The following is a 27872-nucleotide window of genomic DNA, read 5'->3' as shown; positions in this document are numbered from 1 at the left end:
TTTGTCTGTAGTTAGGTCTACCAAACGAGAGCTGGGGATCTAGCGCCAGGCATTGTGGGATATGGGGAGGCCTCGAGCCAGTAAATAGCTCTCAAGCTTTAGAAGATGGCAGAGGATCGGCTTCGAACCCAAGCAGTAAGAAAGAAGGCGAGAAGAAAACTAACATGGAACGTTATGGTAGGTACACAACTTCTTATTTTTACTTGTGTGGCAACACCAGGAGTGTTTCAGCGTTTCTCTGACTTGGCGCTGAATCATATACCAGTGCATGCAGGTGCAACAGAAGCTTTATTTGTAATTTTCTATGAAATTTCGATGCAACTAATCCAAATTTAAGTCGGATTTTATACCAACTACATCTCGTCCTAAAAATATGCTTCTGTTATGTTATGGCAGTATTCAGCTAAAAAATGCCCTTTTCGCCCATCCCTTATCAGTTATGAAAACGATCGCGAAGCTGGAGTAATTAAAGGAAGGCAAAAGTGACGTTGACAAGACTAAACGCAACTCTTTACTGCTCCTGATCCTAGTTTAAGGAGTGACAACGTGGCCTGCATCCCCTACGAATACGTCCATTTGCTAAAGCTGTATTTTAAGGCAGAACTGTTGCCACGTTTACAAAGTATTTATCCATTAAAATAAACTACACAGTAGATTAGTTCCGAACACATGAAAAGAAAATCCCGAAACTCTTTTAACAGTTAAGCTGGCTGCTTCCGGGTATTGCCATTCCTAATATGGCGACGAATTTTTTAAACGCTGTATGATGACTTAATTGTTTTTTAAATTTTGAAGCAGTTTCCTGATTTCCAATGCTAAGCAGCTATCTTAGTAAGCCGTGTGATTTTTTCTGGCAAATCACTGAAGACCGAAGCCAGAAAAAAATAATAATGGCAGATAATTGATTTTAAGACTTCATATCGTTCAGAAGATTTAAGTTAATACAAAACCCTGCTATTCTATCAACTAAGTTTGTAAGAACAATAATTAAACAGTGTCCCTAGTTTTGGGTCTGCGTCTCGGCACAAAATTATTGCAGTGAAGTTAAGACGGATACTTCCAATACGGTAGTGCAAGTAACAACTACGCCAAACGGCCTAAAATCTCACAGACCTATTCTATTTCATTAGAAACCCGTGAAACGCGGAATGCCCCAAAGCGTCGCGGAGGTAATGACGCGAACAAAAGGGACTTTCCAAATTCATTTTGAACATGAGTGTCCAAGTGTTTGTAGTGGAAAGGTTTAGGGTTACATATCACTTTCCTGTTGGGTCGTTGGTTTGGGGACATGAAAACCAAGGCTTTGGACATGCTACCTGTAAAGGAATGTAGAAAACTTAACATGTCAAAAGCAAATACAGCGCTGCTGTCAGAGGAGTCGAAGTTTTTTTCTATATGTAATTGCACTGGCAGCAGCTCGTCAGCCCTGGTTGTTGACGAATTTACAGTACCTTGTGAGAAGAGTAAGGAATTACATGACTGCAAACAGATTATTGAAGGGCTATTCAAAGTTACATTTTGCTTGGAACAACATTTTTCTCGTTTTTCCCTTGATGGATCAGACGACAAATTATCTCGCGTTTGGGTGCAATTAAATGGAGCAAAGGTCGCTGTTGAGAAGGCAAAGGTACTCCAATTGTCATGGTTTTGAAATCAGTAGTATTTAAAGAGTAGTAGATATGTAAATGTTTTTCTGTGTGTTTTTTTCTGGACTTGATGTATTATATTAAATAAAAGGTCTCCTTTCAATACCGCTCGTTATATTGTGACTGTGTACTTGTCAATTGTCCAGATTTGTTCCTCATATTTTTGGTCTGTACCTCCTAAAATTTTTTCTTCCTAGCCTTTAGCAAACCATTGAGGATTAAAGTCAGAAAACATTGACAGATATCTGAGTTTCAGATTTCATAATCTTCAGGAAATTCACGTCAATGCAAAACTTTGTTATGCTGTCAACTTTTTACATTTAGAAGCTATATATTTTGAAATTTCTGAGAGCAGTATTTAAAAAAAAAAATCCTATTTTTGGGTTTTTGTCCACCCATTATTTATGGCTTTGTCCATATTTCTTTCTCTAAGAGGTCTGCTGTTACTCACTTGTTGCTTTTACTTTCTGTTTTGAAGCTAATCCTAACTTCCTTATGCGGCATCTTCGTGTGACAGCATAGTGGCATGCCTCAGTAGAAACTCTTGACTGTTTTGAGGAGGAAATAATGTATATCCAACATAGTGATGACAACAGTAAGCTGAAACTGTTAATTGTACTTTTCTCTCTAATTAATTGCACAGTGATTTACTTCTTATTTTGTATTCTCTTGATTATCAATAGAGATCAAGCTTTCTTTAGACAATTTATTTATAGAAATCATTCATTCGTTTATTCATTCATTTATTTATAGGTGGACCAAGCCACAGAAGTTCATTTTATTTTTATATTATTTACTTAGTTTGTTAACCAGATTTGTCTGTCTGGGACAGGCCCAGTTTCAGGAAGCTTCCAAGGTATGTAAGTACAGTACTGAGGAGAAAGATCATTTCTTCACAAGGCTTAACTAAAGACTTAACCCAGAACAGTACAGAAAGCATGCCAGTATTATACAGTAATTTAAATTAGTAATAATTATTGCATTATTTCTTCTGTTGTAGTTGGGATGTCAGTTTTATTATGGCATTGTGTATTTTTTCAGGAATGTAGATAAGACGGTGTACATTAAAAAGGAAAGAAAAGTCACAAATGTTGTACTCTTTGTTTACAGCTCAGATTACTGAGATAGCAGAAGTGTTTAGCATTTTTATAAACTTAACAAGAAAAGTAATTATCAGATGTGGTAGAAACTTTTATGGGTGGGGTAAATTGTAGTCATCCTCCCTGAAACTACCTAACCCTAGCTTGTCTCTCATCCCTCCTTTCTCTTCCACTGTCTGTCTTAATATCCATCTACCTCTCTGTCTCGTTGCTTAACCTCTACATTACCTTACTACTCCATCTGTATCTATACTGTATGCAACTACTTAGAAATAATGAACACTGTTTTCCGTACATTGACATTGTACCTAAGTTTTTGTTGTAAAAATTCTGACATTGTGCTCTACTGCTTTTCTGTATGATTTGTTGTAAATGCTTTTAGCAGTTTGATCTCTAACATTTGTACCCAACTGTTTTCTGCTAAACTTTATTGTAAAATGTTATTTCTCTAATTGTTTTAGCTGCCAGTGCAATTTTCTTGCTGACTTTATGTAAAATGTTAATACTGATTGTGGAGCTTTTCTCCTTGGGTCTACACTGAAAACGAGCTAATGCTCAGCTGGACTAACCCGCTTAACAAATAATAAATATAAATAAATAAATACATTTTTGTTTAGCTGCATTCAGTGAGCAGTGATTTACTTGTTTTGGCCATGGTGTGCCTTGCACAAACAGAGTAATTACTAGTTATTGTGTAGTGTTTTAGCACCAAGTTTAGGACAGTGTTAACTTGATTCCTTTTTTTAGCAAATTGTGAGATCCTAGACAAAGATTATATTAGTTGGGGGGGTAGTAGAGTCATTGACAGAAAAATTGCTATTGATTTATGTCTGGTCATCATGTGTAAGTAATGCCTCCTGATATTTCTTATTGGGATGTTAAGCATTTATTGTTGTACTGATGTACAAAAATACATTGTTGGGTGGTGCTGGCTTAGTAGATGTTAGTTCAGGACATAGTTGTTTGTGTATGAAATTGAAGGCAATAGTTAAGTGGTTGCAAGTTTCGTGATTTCTGAGGTCCATGCAGGCCAGTTTCAGAATAATGTGTGTCTGTTAGTGCACTAGTACCAAATCCAGCATTCCTGTTGTATGTCATTCTTTTCAGATTAGTATTATTTTAAAGATATAAAATATTTGAAGTCATAGGCATAAACATTTAGTAGTGGATCATGTGCTATTCCTAATTTGGTGAAAGTGGGCTTAGGCAATGGAAGTAATAGATCCAGAAAGCATTTTGGGAGAAGTACAGTTCTTGCCATTGATTTTTGGGTTGCAGGTGTCAGGTGCTATTTTTATTTTTTATACAACTTCATTTGTGTGTTTTAATATACATGAATAAGTCATACTAGATGACGGTGAAATGGCATTTGATTAACAGCCGCATAGGTAGGATGCCTCTTTTGGGCTCGTAGAGATAAAATGCTTTCAAATGTCATTAAAACATGCTTGCCAAAACCCATTACTTAAATAACTGGCTTTGCTCTTGCTACTCCCCAGATTAATCCATACTCTGCACTGCTGCTAGGAATCTATCCTGATCCAACTATTCCAATGTTAAGGCCTACAGTGCCAGTAGACCTATTAACTAATGTAAAGTTCTGAACAGAAAGCGCAATCTTCTAGTAAAAAAAAAAAAAAAGGTAACTCAAGCTTTTCTTCATGCATCATTTATTGCAACTACCTAGAAATTGTTAATGATTGCTTATGTATGCCTGTTTGTATTCTTGGATGTATTCATTCTTAGTGTTATGTGTAGCTTCTCCCTGGGCCCCCCCTGAAAATTGGTGTGTGTCCAGTCAGACTTCCCTGGTTAACAAATGTAAAATAAATAAAATAAAAAATCATAAAGCCTCTTTGGGTACTTCCAGTAAATTAATGCCCAAGTAATTCATCAATAGTATTCCAAAGCAGAGACATCGGCACTAAATCCATGTATGCTTAAATTCAAAATTTCAAGAAAACAGTATAAAAACTACCTGCAGTATAACTACATTACATTAACAGAGAAAAAGTAAATGAGATAATAAAAAAAGAGAATGTAAATCTTAACCACAAAGAGGTGTGTAACCACCCAAGACTGATAGCCAAAAAAGTCCACGTAGTGCGAAGCTCAAGGAAGTAATCCAAACGCCAAAAAAATGAAAAAAAATTGTATTATTTTAAAAATGTTAAGTGCATTCGTCCATCCACGTGGACTTCATCAGAACAATGAAACAGACGTAGTTCACTCTTTATATAGTACACTAATTAAAGAATAATTAAAAACATTAATTAAACAAGTTCATTAACTAATCACAATTTAAAGTGATAGACTCAGTGTAAAAGTACATAAAATAACTATATTACCAAATGTATAAAATCAGTAAATAAGGGAATGTTTAGCAGTTCCACATTTAAAACTTGTCTATTAAAAATCCACATCTTTACAATAAAAGTGTAAAATATTTAAGTCATAATTTCGCCTCTCTCATTCTTAATATCGGTTGTATTGAAACATGGTCATCGAGACCTGGTTTAAGTCTAACATCCAGCCTAAGTTGTCAGAGGAGTTCACTGTATTCCGGTCTGATTTCACAGGCTCCTCCTCTGGTATCAGGTGGAACAATTTCCAAAATGCCGAAAACAAATGTTTTAAAACCATCACATGTTGTAGAACGTATAAAGCAATATTCAGGTTCATTTTTCTCATATGGTATAAATGCTTATGAGTCCTTTTAGCCAACTTCCTCTCAGTCCACGTAGAAAGAAAAACAGTGGTTATAGAGCCCTAAATACACCAGACCTGTTGAATTACCGTCACCTCTCCTAAATGTAATGGTTGTTTGGCAGTAGGTGTTCAAAGTAACCTCTTTCATGTCCATAGTATATTGGCAATAACTGCACCTACCACATCTTGTAGAGCCTGATCTTAAAAAAGCTTGCTTGTCCTTTTCCAACACCTTGTTAATGTTATGTACTTTGTAGATAAAAGTGGGATTGTCCTCCAGAGGATTGTATTCCTCCTTAGTTTTCAAAATTGCCCGGTTATGTGAGTACAGTAAACACTCAGTTAACTAACACTCAGTTAACTGACACCCATGGGGATTGGTAGATGCCAGATAACTGTAGTTTCTGGTTGCCTGAGAGTTACTATTAAAAATAGGCCTGACTAATACTGCATTCTGTACGGTTTGTTTGATTTGACTTGTTCTCCGGTTGGGGAGAGAGGGAATTAATTCTTATCTTCCTTTTTAAAACTCTAAAAATGTAATATGTTTTTCTGCTGGGATGGGGGCGGCAGAAAATGCAACACATGAAAATTGTACTGTATTTTTTGCGGGCTGCCTGAGTTCCAGTTAACTGATAGTTTACTGTATTTTTTTACCATATTACTTAGCCTGTCGTTCTTGATGGCCATCCCATGATAAATATTTTTCTAATTCAACTCTTTACCTGGGACTGTTCCTATCAACAGATTTGGTTTACCAAGGATACACTGAAACTTTTTGGCTCCCTATTCTCCACAACTTCCTGCTTCAGTGCTTGTAATAAATCAAATGGGTAGTGTCTTGTCTAAAACCACAGTGATCATGTTATCTAGTTCTTTCACAAAAAGGTCTTTAGATATCAGATTGGATGCCCTGATAAACTGGCCTTTGATGAGGTTTTTCTTACAGTGCATAGGGTGACCACTGTTTTAGTGAAGATAGGAATTAGAGAATGTCTCTGTCCTAAACAAATGCATCACCAGTTCACCATTTTCCACTGTAAGCTGGACATCCAAAAGTGTGTGGTCTGTGGGTTCTTCTTATGTGTAAATCTCAAGAAGTCTGTAGTACTAGTTAAATGTGTTAAAAATAATATAACTTCTGAGGAGTTCCCTGGCCAAATAAAAAACATGTCGTCCAAGTGCCTGCTGTGATGCTCACCACTGCTACTAATGTGTGTCGTCCCCACACTGGGCCAGTAATCAAGGAGCCTGAATCCTTACCACTGACACTAGAGAGTGATGTGCACTTGGAATATAAATGGTTGTATTTAGTATTTCTAGGTGCAGATCTCTCTGCATCAAGTATAATTTCACTTAAGAGCACAAAGGGCACACACTCAGGCCGGGGTCTGGATGTCTCTCTCTCTGTCTCCCTCCAGGTCCCCAATAAGACTCCGTACTGGTACAGCTGTAGGGTTAGGTCCTTAGGTGAGTGTCCAAGCCAAGTCCTCCAGCAACCTCTCTGTAAACCCAGTGCTTTGTCAGCTACTTGGGGCAGGGACACACACACTCTGATTTAATTTACACTTGCGCGTGCACACACACCTGGGAAAGACTGGCACAGATTACCAACTCTGTCAGCTTTGCCCAGACTAAGGTAGATTCACTGCCATCAGTCAGTTACTGTAAGGCTCTTACAAAGGTTGTCCAACTGTACTGTGCAATATTAATACTAATACAAATGGTAGTAGTTCACTAAGAGGGCAAGGCGTTCTGCAGTGGCCCACACAGTGTTACCAAATATGTGTAAGTACTCTGAAAAGGTTAGAAACTTTCTACAAGGACCAGCTATAATAAAACTTTTAAATGTATTTAATAATAAAAGGGCATGAGCATACTGAATATATATTCGCAGTAAACCAGAGTTCAGATCACAGGAAATATTGAAAAGAACATTGTTGGACAGACTCAGACAAATAAAGAAAAACAATATCTAAACGAAACTTCACTATGTTCCTGACCGAATCCAAGAGAATTGCTGTTCTGTAGTTAAGTTACTTACTACCACAAGGCAAGGTGAGGGTATTTCTAGTCAGGCTTCCCAAACAGAATATTCAATACTCTGAGATTTCTCTCTCTAATATCTAAAATATAATTTCCAAGAGGGCTGGCAGAATGACCTCATATGGTCACCTGGCCATTCTCACAGTGTTCCCCTTTGAAGCCGAGAACGGAATTGAGCATTGACTGCTGCAATACACATCCAACTGTTTATGGCAGTGCCTGGGGCCTCTCCTCTCTTTTCACTGAGCTGATGGACAAAGGCTCATCCCCAGACCCAGCATCTCTGATCCTATTCAGCACTGTGGGCTGCCTTTTAATGATTAACAGCTCATTTACATTTCCCTTATTTTTCTTAGTTAACCTTTGCTGTGCCAGTATTTTCTGTTGAAAGGTATACATTTAATTCGGCTACAGTGATGCATGTACATTTCTCGTTTATTTCAGCACGATGCACTGTTGATATAGTTCAACACAAATAAAGCTCACAAATACATTTTCAGCACAAGCATCTGTACAAAATCAGCTGGATATACAAATTAAACACAGTTCTAATACATTTGTAACACAAGCAGGTTGTGTAAATCTGTTTGATATTCAAAGGACATATCATTCTTTACAAAACTCCAGCTGGCTATGCTGGAACTTGCCCATATCATCACACCTTGTGTAGAAATAAAAGTGGAGCAAATCTGGATTGAATAATAGATCTTTTCTCCCATGTTGACATCAATAGGTTGGCAAAAATGGAGGCACATGCCTCCCCCATTGTTACTCAGAACTAGGTCTATCAAGTCAACCAAGAAATGTCTCAGTTGTATCAAGTAGTTGTTGTTCCAGAAGTGCTTCCTCGTAAAGCTCTAGCCTGATTTTGTGGGGAATAGATGAAAATAAGTCAACCATGTCTGTTGTCAGGAAGCGTGTTTGCCCTTTAAAAAGGTCAGGGTTCAGTTTAACTAGGAAATCCCATGAGTCAAGTAAATGTATGGATTGTGACTAAATAGGGGTTTCAGTTTCCTATCAATGCAGACCACAAGAGGGTAGGTTTTATAACCCTGAGCTGCCACGATTAATCTGTACGGTGGGTCTACTACATTTTTGTGCATCTTAGGAATACCAAAAGCTGTGGGGATCAGGGGGTCCTTGTTGTACAAAAAATCATAGATCTCAGGTGCAATGGTGCATTGAAGTAGGGCATCTCCTAAAAACAGGTCAATATTTCTGTAAGAAACGTTAATCTCATTTCTAGATGCTACCAAGCAATGAGTGTCGTCCTGAAGCATACTAAAAATGTTACGAATGTAGTCCATCTGCGTAGTAATCATAACTCCCCCACCCTTGTCCGGTTTCATGACCCTGATAGATTTGTCTCTAGTCAGTGCGTCTGACAAAGAATGTTCTTTGAGGCTCATGTTGTGAAAATTCTTAGCTTTTTCTTCGTACAAGGTGTAAAGATCTCATTCTCAAGTTTTTTCAAAGGTGTGCAGGACTTTATGTAGTGGGGGGGGGGTTAAAAATACTTTTTTCTTCAAAGAAGGTTTTGCAGACAAACCCCTGTTACTATTGAGAAAGGACAGATTCAATTTCCTTGTAAATAGTTTTAGGTCTAAAATTACCTCAGTGACATTGCCCCTATTCTTTGGAACAAATGTAAATCCCTTCTTAAATAAATTAAAATAAGTAATATCAATACGTAGGTCAGAGTAGTTAAAATGTGAAAACCTTTATGTACCTTACCATCCTCTTTAACAATACCATCCTCTTTAACAATTGTGCTAGCAATCTCTTTTGTGGCTACCTGTTCTGAGTAGTTCTTGGTGGGTAACCCCTTCCCCTGAAATTCACCCTGCCTCATGTTGTCCTGTCCCATGTAGGAGTGAATGTTTGATCTCTTTTCCTCTGACTCCTGATTCTCTCTGGTCTCCTGAGATGAGGGGAAGTGGTCCCAGGATGCGTCTCTAAAGGGATGGCATCAGCATCAATACGATCATTCTCATTCTCAGGGTTATCTGAAACAGGTTGTAATTAGAAACACTTTCTCTTTAACTTACTTCATTCACATGTTGTTTAACCACCCTACCCACTAAAGAATAACCTCTACCTTCTTTGTTTTCATTACTGTCCTTCATCTTTTTTCCAAATAACTTGGGAAGTATGATCATTCACAAACTTAAAAACGTTGTCCTATTTATATAGGTATTCTGAAAACAACAAATCACTAGTAATAACATGCTACAAAGTTGTGATTTCACTCATTAAAATCTCTATACGTTCACAATTATTTTTAATAATAAATTGAAGTAACTCAACACCATGTCTTAAACATTTTGATGATGGGAAAAATATGCTTTGGAGCCATTTAAAACACCAGAAGGAAATTTAAAAGTCTCAACCCTTTTGGAATTTCAACACGTTTTAAACATTACCTTAAGTAAGCATGATCAATTTGTGAAGTTCTAAGTTTCTTTAATTTATTTTCAATGTCTTTGTGTTTCAAACTGACCACCTCATCACTCAGTGGAGCTGGTCACGGTGAAAAGGTAAAGTCGTGATCCATCTAGCTTTTAAATTCATTATGTCCGAAGTTCCTCACTTCAAGTTTGTCACCAGCCTGGTTAATTGTCTTCATACTGTTGTTAAAATCTGGTATATTCTGTTGCCATGCTTCCCTTGTGTTGTTTGTATCTCTACCTTCATTGACACTCCATCCGTACAGTATACCGAATGTACCAATTGCAGGGGAAGTGGCTCTCACTTCACAAAAATTGAATTATTGTCAAAACAAGTATTAAAATCAGAGAGGGATAGAGAACATAATGATGTTGTAATTTGGTTCACCTGTTAGGTCAAAACTTCTAAAAGTTGTGTTAATTGACCCATAGATACACTTTGTGGTAACTGCTCCAGCTCCCCCTCTATAGATGACCAAAAATAGTATAATCCACTCACTTGAGGGAAAATATGAATGGCAGATATTGATTTATAAACAATTCAATTTTCAATATATGCTCACAGCCAAAAAAATACTACTCCTCTTACACCATTTCCCAAAAAGGAACAAAATGCACCACTTCCTCCAGTTATACAAACTCCAACAACCAGCAATAACCAGTCAGCACTGGTGTATGATCTGACACTGCCACTATGTTCCCTTTCACCGATCGTGTAATGCAGTGTCAGTACACATAAGCTGGTAGCCCAGGAATCATGAAAATGAAATAAAAAACACATACCTCTTGCTAAAAATGAAGAGCGGGGAAAATCTCCAGGTGATTGGACGCAACTTGTTTACGAATGCTGTCTCTAAGAAGACCCCAGGTGAAAACGCAACAATCCTTGAAGATGGGAGTAGTAGCGGTGTGGGGAACAATACCGGTTCAGTAGTCACTTGCAGCAGCTAAAAAGCCTCACAAAAACTAGAAATTTCCGGGTGAAACTCCTCTTTTGCCAAAAGCCCCAGACCAACAAACTATAAATCTCTTAATCATCTGTTCTTCTAACCCACTGAGGAAAAATGAAAACTGAGTATATTTGCAGCAAATCTGATGGTGTCAGATGCTTCTTGATGCAATATGTGATGCCTTCTGCTTTATGACAGACCCACTTGTTCTTAAAAAAATTATTTTAGGATCAGTAGTTAATGTTTATACATTTAACTGGTGAAGAATACTGATCCATGTGGACCTTTATCAGTTTCAGCCTGGGAAAGAAAGTAAAGATGCACATAGTATACAGCTGTAGTTCAATAATCAAACAGTTGCTACAGTACTTTTCAAGGGAGTAATAAGGCCTTCTTTGCTAAAGTACCTCAGATGAAAAGGAGTAGAGTAAGTGTGATAAAACAAGATTCAGAAGCTTTAAATAAATGAGAATTAGAGTAAGGAGATGTTGAGAATTAGAGTAAGGAGATGTTGAAGAGATTAAGGTAACTAATAAGAGGAATTCATTTTTTAGAATATAGTCCATTATTAAGTGAGGTCTTATCCGCGGTGGTGGTGCTGCAGTAGCGTTGTCGCCTCACAGCAAGACGTTGTCCCGTTCGATTCTCAGAGCGTCTACTGTGGAGATGTGTGAATGGGCGTACCTTCGTTGAAGGTTGTGCGTTAGGGCCGGTAACTCAGCACGTAAAAATCAACTGCCAATCATTAGCAGACCGGAGTTCCGCTGTGGCGACCCCTAACCGGGAAAAGCCGAAAGACACAACATTAAGTGAGGTCTTAAGTGAAATGATCAATTAAATGAGGATGGGTGTGTTGTCATGTTTTAAAGCAGGTACATTTGGTAGTTTCTTGTAGGAAGGCTCTGTTTGGATCAGAGTTCAGGGCAGTTGACACTTGACCCTATGGAGCAGAGGGATCCCAGCTGACCAGTGTTTGATTTGTGGCATGGGTGAAGGAGGGACTGAGTTGGGGAGGATGAGAGTGAGTGCCTAATTCTGGTGTGCATGGTTGCCATGGGGTGGTGGGGTTGAGGCATACCCCCCCCCCCCCGGGTAGGAGTAGGATTGTCTATCATCCTCAGTCTACTCACTGGTCCCAAACCTGGGTTGGGTTGAATTAGGGAAGGCTAAGGCAAGTCTGGTAGACATGGGGAATGAGGAGAGGAGCTAATGTTCAGCTGCAAGGCAGTAAGAAAAACAAGCTCGGTGCAGTTGAGATTTCTGGTGCTGGGTGGTATGGATTTCCAGGTTTTTGGGCTTAGTATTGAAAAGGAGTGGTTAGTACATTATCTTTTTGAATGAGAAGGTTCAAAGTGAGGGTGCACCTTTATGATCTTTGTTATTGCAAATCAGCCTGCAGAGTGTGGGATCCTCCTTAAGGATCTTTATTAGGAGGAAGCCTAATTGTATTTTGCTGGAAGCAGTCATTCTTAAGAAGTGAGCAGTTACATTAAGTTGGTGGGCCTGAATTATGAAACTGCAAATTACATTTGAGGTGATATGATGTCGAAAGATTTTACTCTTCTAACATATTCTGGAAGAATCACACCAAGTTCTTGTAAGCAAGTAAAACAGCTTTATTTTACATGCATGGAGATCTGCTACATGATAGTAATATGCCAGCAGTCTGGCTACTTGTACTTTAAGTTCTCCTTATATAGACCCTCCTGCACGTACATACACGTAGCACACAGAACATTCATTAAAATTGATAGTTTGATTACTTGTTTTTACCAGCCAGTACCACAGTTATTCTTGCACCATTAACTTTATCAGCAGTTTAAGATTAACTCCTGCATTCCTCAGTGATCAACATTTTCCAGAACATTTCAGTTTGCACGCAGTGAACATTTTTCTGCTTAACCCTTTAAATACAGAATACAAAATATGTTGACTTCAGTATTTTTCCACATTTCCCCTTACAACATTTTGTATACTGTTTATTTTACACAATCCCAGATACGTTGTATACCTTCTCATAATCAGAGAAATATGCTTTGTAGCATTGGCAGAGATAACCTTCGATATTATCATTTTGATACATGGTATGCAACAGCAGCCAAGCAGCAAAAATATGATTGTACCAACACATACAGCAATTAAAATGTTCATCAACACAGAACCCCAGTTTACAAACAGGTTTTGGAAAAGTCAGTCAAGGGGTTTGAACCAGGTTTAGTCAGTTCAGAAACTTGTTGAATTATTTTTCCTTCGCCGCTAGGGTGAAATCGAGCCATACGGTTCTGCAACACTACTGTTCTCATCGCTGTTAATCATCACCAATTCTAGCACTGAAAATGTCACATTACTCAGAGTCTCTAACAGTTTTGACAGTTTTCTCAGTTCTCAGATGGATTTTACTGTCCCATACGCTGGCAAAATACCAGCCCAAGCAATTACATCATCGCCTAGGTCCATATGTGAGAGTCCTTTGCTGCTGACGTGTGCCAAGTCATGGTGATAAATCCATGACGATCAATGTTACCTACGGGATTAATAGGTTTATTAAGAGAACGTGCATTTTGTATTTTACTTTGAGGTAATACATTTGCGTGTCTGATAGCTGGTATCAGATATCCCAAAAACAACTTCCTGAACAGCCATATGGTAACCATTTATATGCTTTCCTACCACAAATAAAATAACAATCATTCGTTTTATGGTGATATTGGTTGCAAATTCATAACTCCCATTTGGCTTTAGCCCTTAAATAACAGGCCATATACATACAGCATTTTTTCAACAAAACTAGTATCATTTACATTGATGTCTTTTTTTATAGCTCCAAACTTGGTTTCACACTGCCCTTCTAGGGTACAATTATGAACTATTGTCAAATTACATTGGCTCAGCCCCACCTTAACTTTCCCAATCTTTTGAAAACACACTGTTCCATTTTGGCGCCCCAGAAGAGGCAGCGCCACCTTGTCTCTCAGTGGTACTTCTGTGGTTTCAAACAACAAACTATTCCAAGTATCATGTATTCCCAGAGGGGCTGTCCCTAACATTAAGCCACTGTGTACAGTAGGTATTGCAGTACATACCCAACAATTTGAGACATTCATTGAGGATGCATATGCATATTTAATCGCTTGATATGTATTAAAGTTTGGATGCCAGCTGGTGTGTTTGTCTCTTTTGAATGGCTAGCTTCATTAAAAGACAGAAATGTCCAAAACAGAAATATTACAATCACAATAGTTATAAACAATAAAACATTGCAATAGAACCATTTTCTCTTATTCTCATTATTGTCCTTCATGATTGCTGCTGTCTGTTTGTTCCTCAGGGGAACTCAAGTCTTTATTTAACTTAAAATGTTTTATGATTTTGCAGTGCGTTAGGTGGATCCATGAGGACCTTTCTTTAATCCGAACTGCTGTTGGAGTTGCGATTAGCACCTGGTAGGGGCCCTCCCATTTGGGGATGCCCAATTCTTGCTTTATTATTTTGATCCAGACCCACTCGCGCGGTCTGATTTCCGTGATCTTGTCGCCTCTTGAACCTGAAAACAATCATTCGTTAAACAGCTGTTAGTATTGGTCAGCATTTTCCTCATGTACTCAGCTATCTCCTCACTCCTCACGCTCCGCAGGCAACAAGTTTTGCCACTGCGGATAAGGTCTCCCATACAACAACTCAAATGGGGTGACTCCTTTGAGGTGGGAGTTGTGCGCATGGAAAGGAGGGCTAGAGGTAGACAGGTGATCCAAGACTGATGTGTCTCGGCCATGAGTTTTCTCAACTTGCCTTTTAGAATGCCGTTATGGCGTTCCACCAACCCTGCTGACTGTGGGTGGTAGGCACAATGGTGTTTCAATTCAATTTGGAAAACTGTAGACAGTTTCTGTATGATCTGATTGACAAAATGCCGTTGTCAGAGTAGATGCGTGTAGGAAGTCCAAAGTGCGGGACGATGTGATTGACCAAAATTTTAGCCACTGATTGAACATCCGGATGTGTCACCGGAAAAGCCTCAACCCACTTAGTAAATGCATCTACTATTACTAACACAAACTTCTTTAGTTGTGCCGTGTTCAATTCCATGTAGTCCATACATATTGTATGAAAAGGATAGGGTGTTGGAAATGATGCCGAGCAACTCTGACCCCTCCCCGTGGTATTTAGCACATACTATGCAGGATAGACAAAACGTTTTGCATATGCAATGAAACCCTTGGTCCAAAAGGTAAGGTGGATAATTCTAACCATAGCTGCAGGGCCCAGATGGGAAGGGCCATGCACAACTAGTGCTGCATATCTAAAAAGATTAGTAGGCAAAACATATTTATTATCCGGTCCCACATAGATTCCTTTGTTCTGCCTAACACCATACCTAGTCCAGCGTTGTTTTTCCTGTACTGTGCTAAGTTCCTGCATGACTTGTAAGGTTTGCAAATCAAATTTATCTGTTGGTTGTAATTCTGTAGGTGTGGTTTCAAGTGAAAAGGTACTGGACATAGCTGCCTCTTTGGCTGCTTTGTCTGCTAGGGCATTACCAAGTGATACCGGTCCTTAGCATGGGTATGAGCAGCGCATTTACAGATGGCCAAACCCCGTGGCCGTTGGACGGCTTGTAGTAATTCAAGGATTAGTTCTTTGTGCATAATGTCTTTCCCCGAGGTTGTAACCATCCCCCTATTTTTCCATTGCTGAGCAAACACATGTACCATAGAGAAGGCATATTGACTATCCGTATAGATAGTGACATCCCTGTCCTCCGAAAGGAGACATGCCCTTGTCACAGCAATCAGTTCCGCTGCTTGAGCGGATAAGTTCCCAGGGAGTGGTCTTGCCTCTATTATCTGAGTTGCAGTAGTAACTGCATACCCTACCTGAGTGGTGCCTGTTTCTGTTTTATGTATGACCCATCTACAAACGGTGTCCAGTCCGCATGTAGTAAGGGTTGATCTTTAAGATCCGGTCTTGGTAGAACTTTAGAATGTATGAGATCTAAGCATACATGCGGGCTACCGCCTTCAGCAACAGGTAGCAATGTCGCTGGATTTAAGGTAGTGCATCTCTCAATTGTCATGTGTGGCTGCGATAACAGCGTAGTCATACAAGATAAATGTCTGCTAGGTGACAGAAATGTTAACTTGTCCTGCAGAAGGATGACTGCTACAGAGTGCGGACTTTTAACGTAAGATCGTGGAACAATACCAACGTGGCAGACGCTTGTACCACCAAAGCGGCTGCAATTACTGCTTGCACACAGTGTGGTAATGCTCGTGCTACTGAGTCTAATTTGCTAGAGTAAAATGCCAATGGTCTTAACTTATCTCCATACATTTGCATTAAAACAGATGTCATAAATCCCTGCTTGCAATCTACAGTCTGCATAAAGGTCTTACTGTAATCTGTAAACCCCAATGTTGCTGACCCAGCTATCAGTTGCTTGATCCTAGTAAATGCCTGTACTGCCTTGTCTGTCCAGTGCAGCAAATCTTTTGCCGCCATCGGTATTGCAAAAATTAAGTTTGATAGCGGGTGCACTTCTTCGTTGGGAATCCAACTACAACAGAAGTTCGTAATGCTTAAAAAGGACATCATTTCTTTTTTTTTGTAGTTGGCATGGGGGCTTGTAAAATAGCATTCTTTCTGCTGTCATCTAATTACCTGCCCTTCCCAGAGATAGTATAACCCAGGTAATGTACTTCTAATTTACAAAATTGTAACTTAGACTTATTTACCTTATGTCCTTCGTGTGCCAGAAAGTGTAGTAGTCGAATAGTCTCGGACTTAGAGTTCTTCCGTAGTTGCGGCCAGGAGGATATCATCCACGTACAGCAGTAGGTGGCACCCTTGGGCTGGTTGGAACTGAGCCAAATTGGTGGACATCTCTTGTGAGAAGATGGTCGGACTTTCGCAGTATCCCTGCGGTAACCTGGTATAGGTATAACGCTTACCCATAAATGTAAATGCAAACCAAAATCTACTATCTTCCTGCAAGGAAATAGAGAAAAAGGCATTACTGATATCAATTACAGAAAAGTACTTATGCGCTGGAAGGATATCGGTTAGCAGAATAGACGGATCCAGGACTATGGGGCCCGAGGTACCACCGCGCATTTATTGCCTGTAAGTCTTGTACCATCCTCCATGTCCCATCCGGTTTTTACTGGAAATAAGGGCGATTACACGGTGAGTCTGTGCACAGAATTAATACTCCAGCTTTCAAAAGTGCTGTGATTACCGGTAAAATGCCCTCCTCTGCCTTTCTGCTCAAGGGATACTGCCGCTTATGAGGTCTAAATTCTGACTTGGGTGTAATCTTTACCTGTCCTGCCGTTCTAATCAGTCCGATATCGTGCTGACCCTGCGACCATAATGAGTTTGGAATCATCTGCAATTGAGATTCTTCCATGGGGGTAAGGAGACATAGTCATAATGTCCCAGGGGATTGTATCGGTTTGTCTTCCCTGAGGTGCACGGTCGGTCTGGCTTGTGTAACCCAGTTAAGTTTTTGAACCTGAATGCCCTTACCTGCCAACTGTTCTGGTGTCCATCCTACCCTTTCAGTTATTTTCTTACCCACGAGGTACCATGACATTCCTTCACCCTCCGTGACTGAAATATGTGTGGTTAATTCATTCTTATACAGCAGCTGCATATCCCTTGTAAGGCTACATGTGACTGCAGAATTACCTAGTGTGTCCCAAAAAAGGCTATGCAATACTAGTTTGGTGACTTTAAAACTAAGAAATTTCTTTTCAGATTCTAAATCAGGTCCGCACATCTTCTGTAATACATTGTGCAATGTAATGGATCTGACACCTTCGGATTTGTTATGCCGTATTTGCTTAATGCCAAATATGTAAGATCCGTCACTACACTCTGGGGGCCTGTCTCTATCAAATCATTACTATACCAGTAATGTAGATCTCCTGCCCTCTAATAGCATTGCACTATTCAGTTCTATTCTCCTTGCCACCATCCCGTGGAGGTTGGGACGGCTGCTATACCGAACACTTGCATTAAATCTCTTCCTAGTAAATGTACTGGGCAGATTTTTGAAATTATTACTTGGAACCGTATGGTTTGGTTCATCTCTGGGTCGGTAACCCACAGAGGTTTGGACAATGGCTCTTTGTAAATACGATCATTTGCTGCTTTTACAAGCACATATTCATCCGAGGTAACATCGGATGATATGGCAGTACTTCTGACTAACGTTCGAGAAGCCCCTGAGTCACAAAGAAATTCTATGTCTCTGCCCTCAACTTGCAATGTGATCACTGGTTGGGATTCCAATTGCATAGTTGATGCTAGTGCTGTTAGATTTACCATTTGATATTTCTCATTTTCTGCCATTTCCTGTCCCCACCCATCGTCTTCACTTGTATCTACTTCCCCATTCTCACTTTCTTCTTCTTTTTCCACATATGATATGTAGAGAATTTATTTTTTTGAGGAAGAGGCTATGCTTGGCAGCCGTTATTCTAGTTGTGCCTGTAAAGTTTGTTTTGTGATTTCATTTTGAGATAGCTGTTTGCAAACATTTGTCTTATTAGTGGGATATGTTGGGGGGATGTTGACATAATGGGTAAGATATTTGTCTTACAGGCACAAAGCACAGGGTTTGATTCTCACATTAGTTAATTAGCTAGGCTTAAAATGGCCCACAAGGGGAACAGTTAACCTAGTACTAATCTATGAACCTGTGAATCATGGTCACTTTGAGTGTATTATGTTATCGAACTTAAGTTCGAACGTCATATGGCCGCAGCCATATGATTGAACTTTTAAAAAGTTTGAAAAGCAAAAAAAAAAAAAAAACAATTGAAAACAGATTTCAGTAATATACGAAGAGTCATGCCAAGAAATTTGAATAGTGGTGGATTTACAAATAATGCAGTATATGACTGATGAACATAATATATCACCTGCAGTAAACTGTTCATTACTTTTATCCTACAGAATATTAGAGTAAGCTGTGCCTTAAGGATACTGGTACACTTGAGAGTCAGGTAGGACAGAATTGTACTCCTGTTTTGTTCACACTAATAATTGGGTTGGTCATACTGGTGGGAACCTGTATAATAATTGGGTTGGTCATACTGGTGGGAACCTGTATATAGTGGAAGTGTTGAGGAAAGCATCAAGAACAGACTCAAAGAATAGGTTCTTGGTATTCTAAAAAGGAATTAAGACATTGCAGTATAGTTGTTTAACACTGTAAGTATGGCGTTTATTAAAACGATTTAGCAGCAATCTGGACTAATTGAGCACTTTTTAATTGTGAGAATTTCAGTGGCAGCTAATGGTACGTACAGAGTATCCAGTAAGGGAACTGAAAAAAAATGTTACTGACTTGTCTCTCTTTATTTTGCACTGTAGATATTAGAGCTTTGTGTTTGCTTAACTAAAAACTTAGCATACTACCTTTGGGCAATTTCTGATTTGTCCGTAAAATCGAGATTAGTGGTTGTGATGGCTACAATAATAAACTCATAAATAAAGTTGAGGTTCCAGTGTTTACATTTTGAGGGATAAAATGCATTCCATGATAGCACACAAATTCTTATTAATTTTACATACAGTGGAAATGCTACCATCCGCAACATATAAGAAGGTAGAATGGTCAAATGGAGCATGCTACATTTAAACAGGCCACTGCAGGTGAGGCAGACTGCTGATCATGGGCTGAAGGACAAGTTTGCATTTGCCATTATGCGGCTGTATTTCACTGACTTAAAAACAGTTAAGGATGCTAATCAGACTGTTGTGAATCTTCAGCTTTTGTGAACCTAATACTAGACCTGCAGATTGCTGCCTGACACTCTTGGTTCTGTTGCACAGGTAATTCTCTAGATAGGGTCCTGCCAACGCTGAAATTGCAGTGTTTCAGATCGTATTTGGAAGAGTAGCATAGCTGGCATTGTATTGTTTGGACAAATCCAAAAACATATCACTTAAACAGTTGTCAGTATCAGTTGTATATAGTTATTTTGGAAGTGTTTTTTGACCAGTGTGTTTTTACAGAAGTCATGTTCTGTTGCCCAGGTAATCCTGAAGGGAAGGGTATGACTTGTAGCTTCAGTGAGAACATTGTACCAATTTATATCCTGCTGATGTGGCTCATTATTCAATGCACTGTTATGATTTTAACATGCTATCAGAAAGAAATTGAACATTTACAGAGATTCCTTATTGAACAGGTCAGGTAAAAAACATGAATTAATCAAACACACTGAAAATTGTCGTTGTAGTCTGCTCATTTTAGGGTACTTAAGAGATGACATTTGCTCTCTAAGCAAAATCTTATCTGTTATTGTCTAAAAAAACAGTGTCTATTCCACTGAAGGAGCAGGCACCAGCCTGAGGAACCATATCCTGAACATAAGCATGTTTCACTTTTTCTCATTATTTATTTACGCAGTACCTTCCAATGTCATATAATAAACATATTTTTACAGTCATAAGTCAGTCATCCTGCAAAAAAAATTGGATTTATGTATAGTAAGTATTGTGATGATATGAGGTAGTGCCATCTGTGCCAGGGAGAGTAGGGCAGTGCATGTGTAATATATGCTGGCTGGAGTTTTGTAAAGGATTTTATGTCATCTGATTGTCACATGTACAAATGATTGTGTTAAAAATGTATTTGTAAAGTTGCTTGTGTAAAAATGCATCAACAATGGGTTTTGCTGGACAGAAAAATATACATGTATGTCGGACGGTATTATTAAAACTGATTGTGTATGTTTTAACAAAGAATTCTGGAAAGGAAGAGGTTATTCTCAGTCAAGCTAATTTTGAAAAATAGTTGAAAATTAAATGGGTTGGCTTAGGCCATAAAGATTTCATCTTACAGGTCTGATTGGGAAAACTAGGACTAGGAATCTTCTTGTGTTTCCCTTAGGGGGTGAAGTAATTGCTACCCTGGAAAAAAATGCTGCAACAGATCTTAGCAAAGCTCTGGATGTGTATTGTACCAGAGTCAGGTGACCACATGCATTGTCATTGTATAACCGGCACTGAAGTGCTTTTTTTAGATATTAGTGAGAGATATGACAGAACTCGTGCAGCAGCACTTTGTTCTTCGGAACCTGACAGGAAAGATCTCTTACAGATGTCTCACAAAACCTCACACCTTATATTGCCGTGCTGTAGTAAGTAACTCAACACACTTCATCTTGCTTTGCTTTATTAAGTAATCTGAGAGTAGTAGTTCTGTAGTCAGTCAGGAAAATATGCATCTGTGTGAGTCTGTTCAACTGTGTTATTTTTTTATATCTCCTGTGATTGAAACTCTGGTGTTTATTGTAACTAGATATTCAGTATTCTCATGTTTTCTCTTTTATTATTTATTATTAAATATATTTAAACTTTTCATTGTGGCTGGTCTTTTAGAGAATATTTTAACCTTTGAGAGTATTTATATTTATTTGGTGACGCTGTGACCACTCCTGAAAGTCTTGCCTGTTTGGTCAACATTACCATTTGTATTTAGTATTAATTCCACTCAGTATAATTGGGTACCTCTGTAAGAGCCTTAACGTAGCTGGGCTGGTGGTAATGAATCTACCGTATATTCTGGTCAGAGGGAGGCATAGCTGGTAGATTTGTGCCAGCCTTTCCCAGGTGTGTGTGTGAGAAAATCAAATCTCGGAGTATGTGTGTCAGCTACTTGGGGCAGGGACACGGAGCACTGGTCTCACAGAGAGGGTGGTAGATTACTTGGCTTGGAACACTTAGTTGAGTACTCGCCACTACAGCTGTGGTCAGTGTGGGGTCTTATTTGGGGCCTGGAGAGAGAAGGAGACCCAGGAGTGCATTCCTTATGTGCTATTAAGGGAAATTGTGCTTGGTGCAGATAGCTGCATCTGAAAATACTGTGGGAATCAATTTTTGCTGCTATTGGTCGTCCCTCACCTGTGTCAGTAGTGAGGATTGAAGCTTCTTGATTACTGGCCTGGAGTAAGGACTGTCACAGATATCAAAGGGAATAATGCTTTTCTCTAAATTCCTGTTGCTCTCTTTCCAAATACTTACTTCTTTAGGGAGCTGAGAATTGGTATAATGGTTAAGGTGGTTATCTGACAGATTCAAGGTACAGGGTTTGATTTTAAGGTCTCTGTGGTGTAGTGGGTTAATGTTGTAGGCTGTAGTTGACAGAGGCTTAAGTTTGAAACATGTCAGAGGTGATTATTTCAGCAGCTGGAGAGACCACAGATGTTCTCATCTGGAGAATCCATGGCCTCAAACATCTACCCTGCACAGATAGGGACGTCCCTCTACTCAGTCTCCTACAGACTCCTCAGAGTTGACCTCTGTCTGGCATCCAAAGCAATCTCAGACCCCACTATGATGGGACTGCTGCATATGTGCAAGTCGAGCTCCAGTCGAGTAACCCACATGCGCAGCCTTAACCTGGTTTGTGACATCAATAGGACTTGTTTGCAGGACAGATTTGTGTCCAGAGACTCCCTCTTTTGTGGAATGAACTCCCTCTCCACGTAAAGCAGAGTACTTCATTAAACCTTTTAAGCGCAACCTGGATAACTGGATGGGGAACAGAAAATGCACCCTTGGGATTCCACCTTTGTCCCTGCTGGACAGTGGCATAGGGTGCTGACTTGTTGGAACATGGGCTAAATTTTTGGCTAGGCTTGTAAGGGCCTTATGGCCAGTAGCCTAGTAACTTCATATGATTTCTAGTTTGCAATTGATTCTTCTTCCTTCCTTTTATGAAGAGGAAAGATGATAGCATTTCCCTTCCATTAGGATGGTATCTGACCTTCCTTTTCATATACTTGATAGGGGCTTGGACTAGGTTTGACTGTAGTGTTAGAAACTTTGGGGAAGATGGGAGGGGGAGCCACTCCGTTGATGGGAGAACCTTGCTGTTGTATTAAGTGGCGTTTGCACTGCTGAGGTAATAATAACTGGTGTTATTGAATCGTTGGGGTGAGGGGTGGTTCTGTGTTACAATAATGGGAACATTATATGTGATGTTGCTACATCAGACTTGTAGTCTAGTGGCCTTCAGGATGCTTGATCACAGCTGTCCCAGACTGGTTGGCTGCTGCCATTATATTTATTAGGTTCCGTCTTGATAGTGGGTAATTACTGACATGGTTTGTTTGTTTCTTTGAGTTTAACTGCGGTAGAGCATTAATCGCAAGTGGCCAATTCTAATCTCAGCCCAGGGAAAATTTTAAATAAAATAGAACAATGCAAAGACCACGCATACAGTGTGACAGGAACAAAGAACCCAAGTTTATTTTGTGTTTACAAATTATACAGAACAGCTATTACAAAGAGGTTACTTCAGAAGTGAAGCAGCAGTTTGGTATCTGTACCTCACTGGTACCATTATATTCATGCTGTTCTGTCTTGATGGTGGAAAATGACTGACATGGTCTGTTTGTTTCTTATTTGAGTTTAACTGGGGTAGAGCATTAATCACACATGACCAATTCTAATCTCAGTCCAGGGAAAATTTAAAATAGAGCAATGCAAAGACCACGTACAAAGAAATGCAAATACACACAGTGTGACAAGAACAAAGAATCCAAGTATATTTTGTACATACAGTTTATACAATACAGTCATTACAAAGAGGATACTTCTGAGGTAAAAGAGATGTTTGGTAATTAATCTGTCCCTCTTACTACATTTAAGAAGTATGCAGGTTGACTGTGTGTTGGTTGTCATGACACTATTTTAAAGAAGAGGGTACCGATTATGGCCAGGCAAGACAGTGGCCCTCTCTGTTTACAGTATAAGAAAGAATGCAGGGGCATGTCTCGACATTGATATCAAAATAATTGCTGAAAGATTCTGTTGTCTGAGAGTGTTTAACAACTGCTGAGATAGTTTTGCATTCTTTTATATCGGTTTGTTAATGCCAGAGGCATGAGACTAGTCTTTGGTGATCTGTTTCAGTTGCTTGCAGTTTCTTTACTATTGCAGTATACAACTATTTTGAACTAACCTAAGCTGTGCCATTGTGGTAAGCTTCCATTTAGTCTAGAATTCTGTAAGCCTTATCTGTTTCTAATGCAGTTTGTGGAGGCAGTATCCAGGAAGAGGCAATAACTCAAATCATGTTGATTAGTCTATGGAACATATTTACTGAGTAACTAAGTGCCTCAAAAAGATGCACACTCTTGTCAAGTAGAGATATCAAAAAGGCCACTTCAGTGCTCATTGAAGCAAGAAATGTTTAAGATTGCTGGTAATTATGATTTTAGGAGTATATAAATTCAAGTCCATGTAGTGGGAGGGGGTAACTGAGACATTTTGACGTACTCGTGACAGCTGTAAGGTGGTCAGCAGTTTGATACTAACCACTAATATTGTTCAGTCTTCTCTTGTGACTAGGTAAAATAGTAGAATCATAAAAATATTTATAGTCAACTGGGAGTTAGTCAGTCACCCAGTATAGTAACTTCAAGTAATTGTAAGAGTTCCATTCTAGAGTGATCAGTATGGTGACATGTTTTGCACAGTTATGTTTTTGATCACCTACATTTAAAAGTGTTGATATTTGTTAGCAGTTTTTAACTATGTAGCTGAAACCAAACTATTTAGTTAAAATGGTATTTTTGCTTATTTCATTTAAGGTGGTAGACATCCTTAGAGGATCCATTTTAGTCCAACCAGAGGTGATATGGTTTAATAACAATTCAAGGAAGAGGGATTACAAGAAAAAAGAGAGAGAATAGGTTCATAGGTTGGTACTAGGCTGTCGACCATGGGCACTATATAAGCCTGAACATCACATTGAAGTGATCAGGATGTAATAGAGAAGTAAGCATTTATTTTTAATGCATAGCCACTGTACAGGATCAGACAGTATGTACAAATCACAGGTAGGAAATCGATGGTTGGCAAGTCATCTCTAAACGCGTGAATAAAATGCACCCAGAATTATTGCAACTGTAGTTGGCCTGACAGTGGATTTTGACCTAGGAGAGGGTAGCAATAGAGCAGTTAGTTTGTGTGTTTGTGTGTGGTAAACAAATTGTATTGTAGGTGGATTTAAAGGTTATGTTATTAGGACCGACTTTCTTTTTTTAATAAAAAAGTGATGCTATAGATTGAGTTAACAAGCAGACTTAAAACTTGTCAGTTGGATGCGTTAGGGGTGGCATTAAAATATGTTTTCATATGCAGCTCTATGTTTTTCTTTTAAGAAACTGATTTTGGTTCAGAACGGTCCTGAATTTCTCAGAAGCTATTCCTTTTCGCTTGCCAGATGTATGGCGTTTTCTGAAACTTTTTTGGCATTGTTTCTAAGGCTTTGGTTTTGTCTTTGCTTGCAGAGCTTGAGGAAAGTTTCCAGTTTCATTAATCAACGACTTGCTGTTTGTCAGTGCTTTAGTTCAATGGTTCTTCATGGTGACCATGTTTTCTCTGTGGTTATTGGTAACTGTTGTTCTGGAGAACACTTGCTAAATTTGTAAGAGTAGTAGAAGAGCTAGCTGCTGATTCTTCTTTGTAGATGATTGTTTTGCATCCTTGTGAATATTGTGAAATTGTATTACTATTATTTTTTGTATCTGTGCAGAAACGAGCTTTATTTTTGAGATTTCTGTGTGTCCATACTCTTCATTAGTATTTAATGCCTGAGTTGCTGCTGCAGAGAGAGATCAGGATTTCTTTGTAAGAGATGGTTTGGTGCCAAGGTCTTCAGTACTTAGAATAATACATTTTATTTTTGCAAGCTTCCCGTTTTCTTATATGGTGATGCATGGCTTTCCAGGCTTATGCCCATTAAGTACAAGCTCTGGAAATACATTTTTTTCTTGGATGTTGCCTTAAGGTTCTAAGATTCTGCACAGTTAAGAAGAAACTTTCCTTACAAAAAATATTTTACTAAAGGATTTAGTTATTTCAATAAATTGTAGTTAAAGGTAAAACAAAAGTATGCATTGTGAGCTAAAAAATTCTTCTGGGAGCTATTTAAGCTCCCTCCCTCATTGTGGACTCCTGATGATAATGAGGTAGTCTGTTCCACAGGTGATATGAAAGGATCATCACAATACAGTAACCACTGGCAATCTTGCAGCTGAGTGAAGAGTGTAAACTGGGTGATGGGGAGTTTGCAGCTGTTTTTAAGGTAGGAAAACATGAAAATGTATAGGACTTGGTTCATTTGTATTAACCTCTCCTCTTTAATTGATTATGCTGTCCGTAGCAAATGTGGATTTTACAGTACTGATAAAACTGTGATAGAACACCAACTGACCTGCTTCACTGACAGTAGAGGTCTGCACCAGCTTAAATTGCACAAAATCGACTTTATAAAGCACCCGGCAAAGGGCAGTACAGTGTTCTAAGTACAGGAAGACAATGTAGCAAGGTCAGTAGGGGCATATAGCTGCTTTCTTTTGTCGGTCTTACTTGGATAAAGAGGAAGCCCTAAAGCCTCATCCGTCAGTGTCATGTTATCCACTAATATGCTATGATTCAGCACATTTTCCACACATTCCAGCCTGTTTCTACAATAAGAATTTATTAGGATCACTGCAAGTTATTACAGTGATTGATTCCAAAACTCTTCCCCTGTAATTGCAGTGGTCCAGTTTGGCAGTTGTGAGTTTGACCTGGTGTCTCCTTCATGCTTTGAAGGAGTATGGAGTTGGGAGTGGTTTTTGCTGACAGTATGTACTTTGGTATGTTGTCACCAGTTGCTGCTGCATTTTGCAGGGCATCCCTTGAGGCACTTGGCTTATGATAGCTTTGCAGATGTCTGTCTATCAAAAGCAGTTATTTACATATTGCCATGCAGTGCTTCACTGTTTGTCTCCATGTTCATCCTTTATTTTGCTTTTGTCAGCATTTTCTAATGCAGTGTCTGCTGTCTATTCTGCTCCCTCCTCCCTAACTTCATGTCTCATCTGCTGGCTAGTTGTTGAAGCCGTGCATCATATTTGTAATTTTTAGTGCTTTTGCTTTTTGACTGTCGGACGAGTTCAGGACACTGGTGATGAGTTTTCAGGCTTTATATTGGGCCACAAACTGGGACCCTGCCCCTTCGCTTGTTGAGTAATTTGCCATCCACCTTTGTGTCTTTTCTTTAAAATTTCCCTTTACCACTCGTGGACCTGCTTTATTTATTTTGGAGTAGAACCATTACTTTGTTGTACATTGAGCATAGAATTGTAATTGCATTGATTTCCAGTTTCTTCTTTAAATTATACCATTTTTGTATGTCCTAAATGTTTTAGATGGCCTGCTCTGTTTTTGTGTTGCACCATTACCTTTCTTTGAAAAGCAACTGAAAATCCAACTAAAAACACAATGGCTATGCCCATGTACTAACCCTGACTAACACCCCCCTAATACAACATTATTCTATACCTCTCCTCCAAAACCCACAATGCAGAAATAGTAAATTTTTTCCCTTACTCCCTTCTTGGTATCCTCCTCCCAGGGAATTATCACTGAGTATGTTCATTGCAACAATCATTCTGCTGTGAGTGTCTTCCACCTTGTATATAGACCAACTATCGCTTCACTATGACTGTAATTACTTCTTTAAGTGTATATATTTAATAATTTTCTTGTTTCAGAATTATATTTTTTATTATAACCTGTATACTTCATTGCAAACTGTACATTCCTACCCAACATACTTTATGGTGAATGTCAAACCCTTTACCATGGAAATAGTACTGTATTGCTTTGTTAAACTCAGTAGTCACATTCTGTATAATTAAGTTCTTTGAAGAAAATCTTCATGTATAATGTATTGAGATATTTTTTGGACTTTTTTCTGTCCTGTTTTATTAGTTTAAGGTGGAGCTCATCTCCCCGGGCCTCTACTGAAAATGGGCATGTATCCAGTTGGACTAGCCCGGTCAACAAATGTAAAATAAAAATAAATAAATTAAAAAAAAATATGAGAAAAGTCAGGTACATTCTGCAAAACGAAAGAAACAAACATGCCTGATTTTTCTTGTAGTTCTGTGCTATCCC

General features: G+C 38.9%; 1 protein-coding gene across 1 annotated transcript in view; it reads left to right on the top strand.

Annotated features, from left to right (window-relative positions):
- Positions 1–824: 824 nt before the first annotated feature.
- N4BP1 (NEDD4 binding protein 1) overlaps positions 825–27872 on the top strand; it is a 679137-nt gene continuing 652089 nt past the window's right edge. The window contains exon 1 of the mRNA XM_044081613.1: positions 825–1627. Coding sequence (XP_043937548.1) covers positions 1289–1627 — 339 coding nt within the window. The 5' untranslated portion in view covers positions 825–1288. The remainder of the gene's footprint in view (positions 1628–27872) is intronic.

The sequence above is a fragment of the Protopterus annectens genome, chromosome 8.part1, assembly GCF_019279795.1.
Source record: "Protopterus annectens isolate FY-2018-M chromosome 8.part1, PAN1.0, whole genome shotgun sequence".
In the NCBI taxonomy this organism is placed as follows: domain Eukaryota; kingdom Metazoa; phylum Chordata; order Ceratodontiformes; family Protopteridae; genus Protopterus; species Protopterus annectens.
The sequence above is the reverse complement of the archived record's forward strand: the minus strand, read 5'-3'. Positions and strand labels throughout refer to the sequence as shown.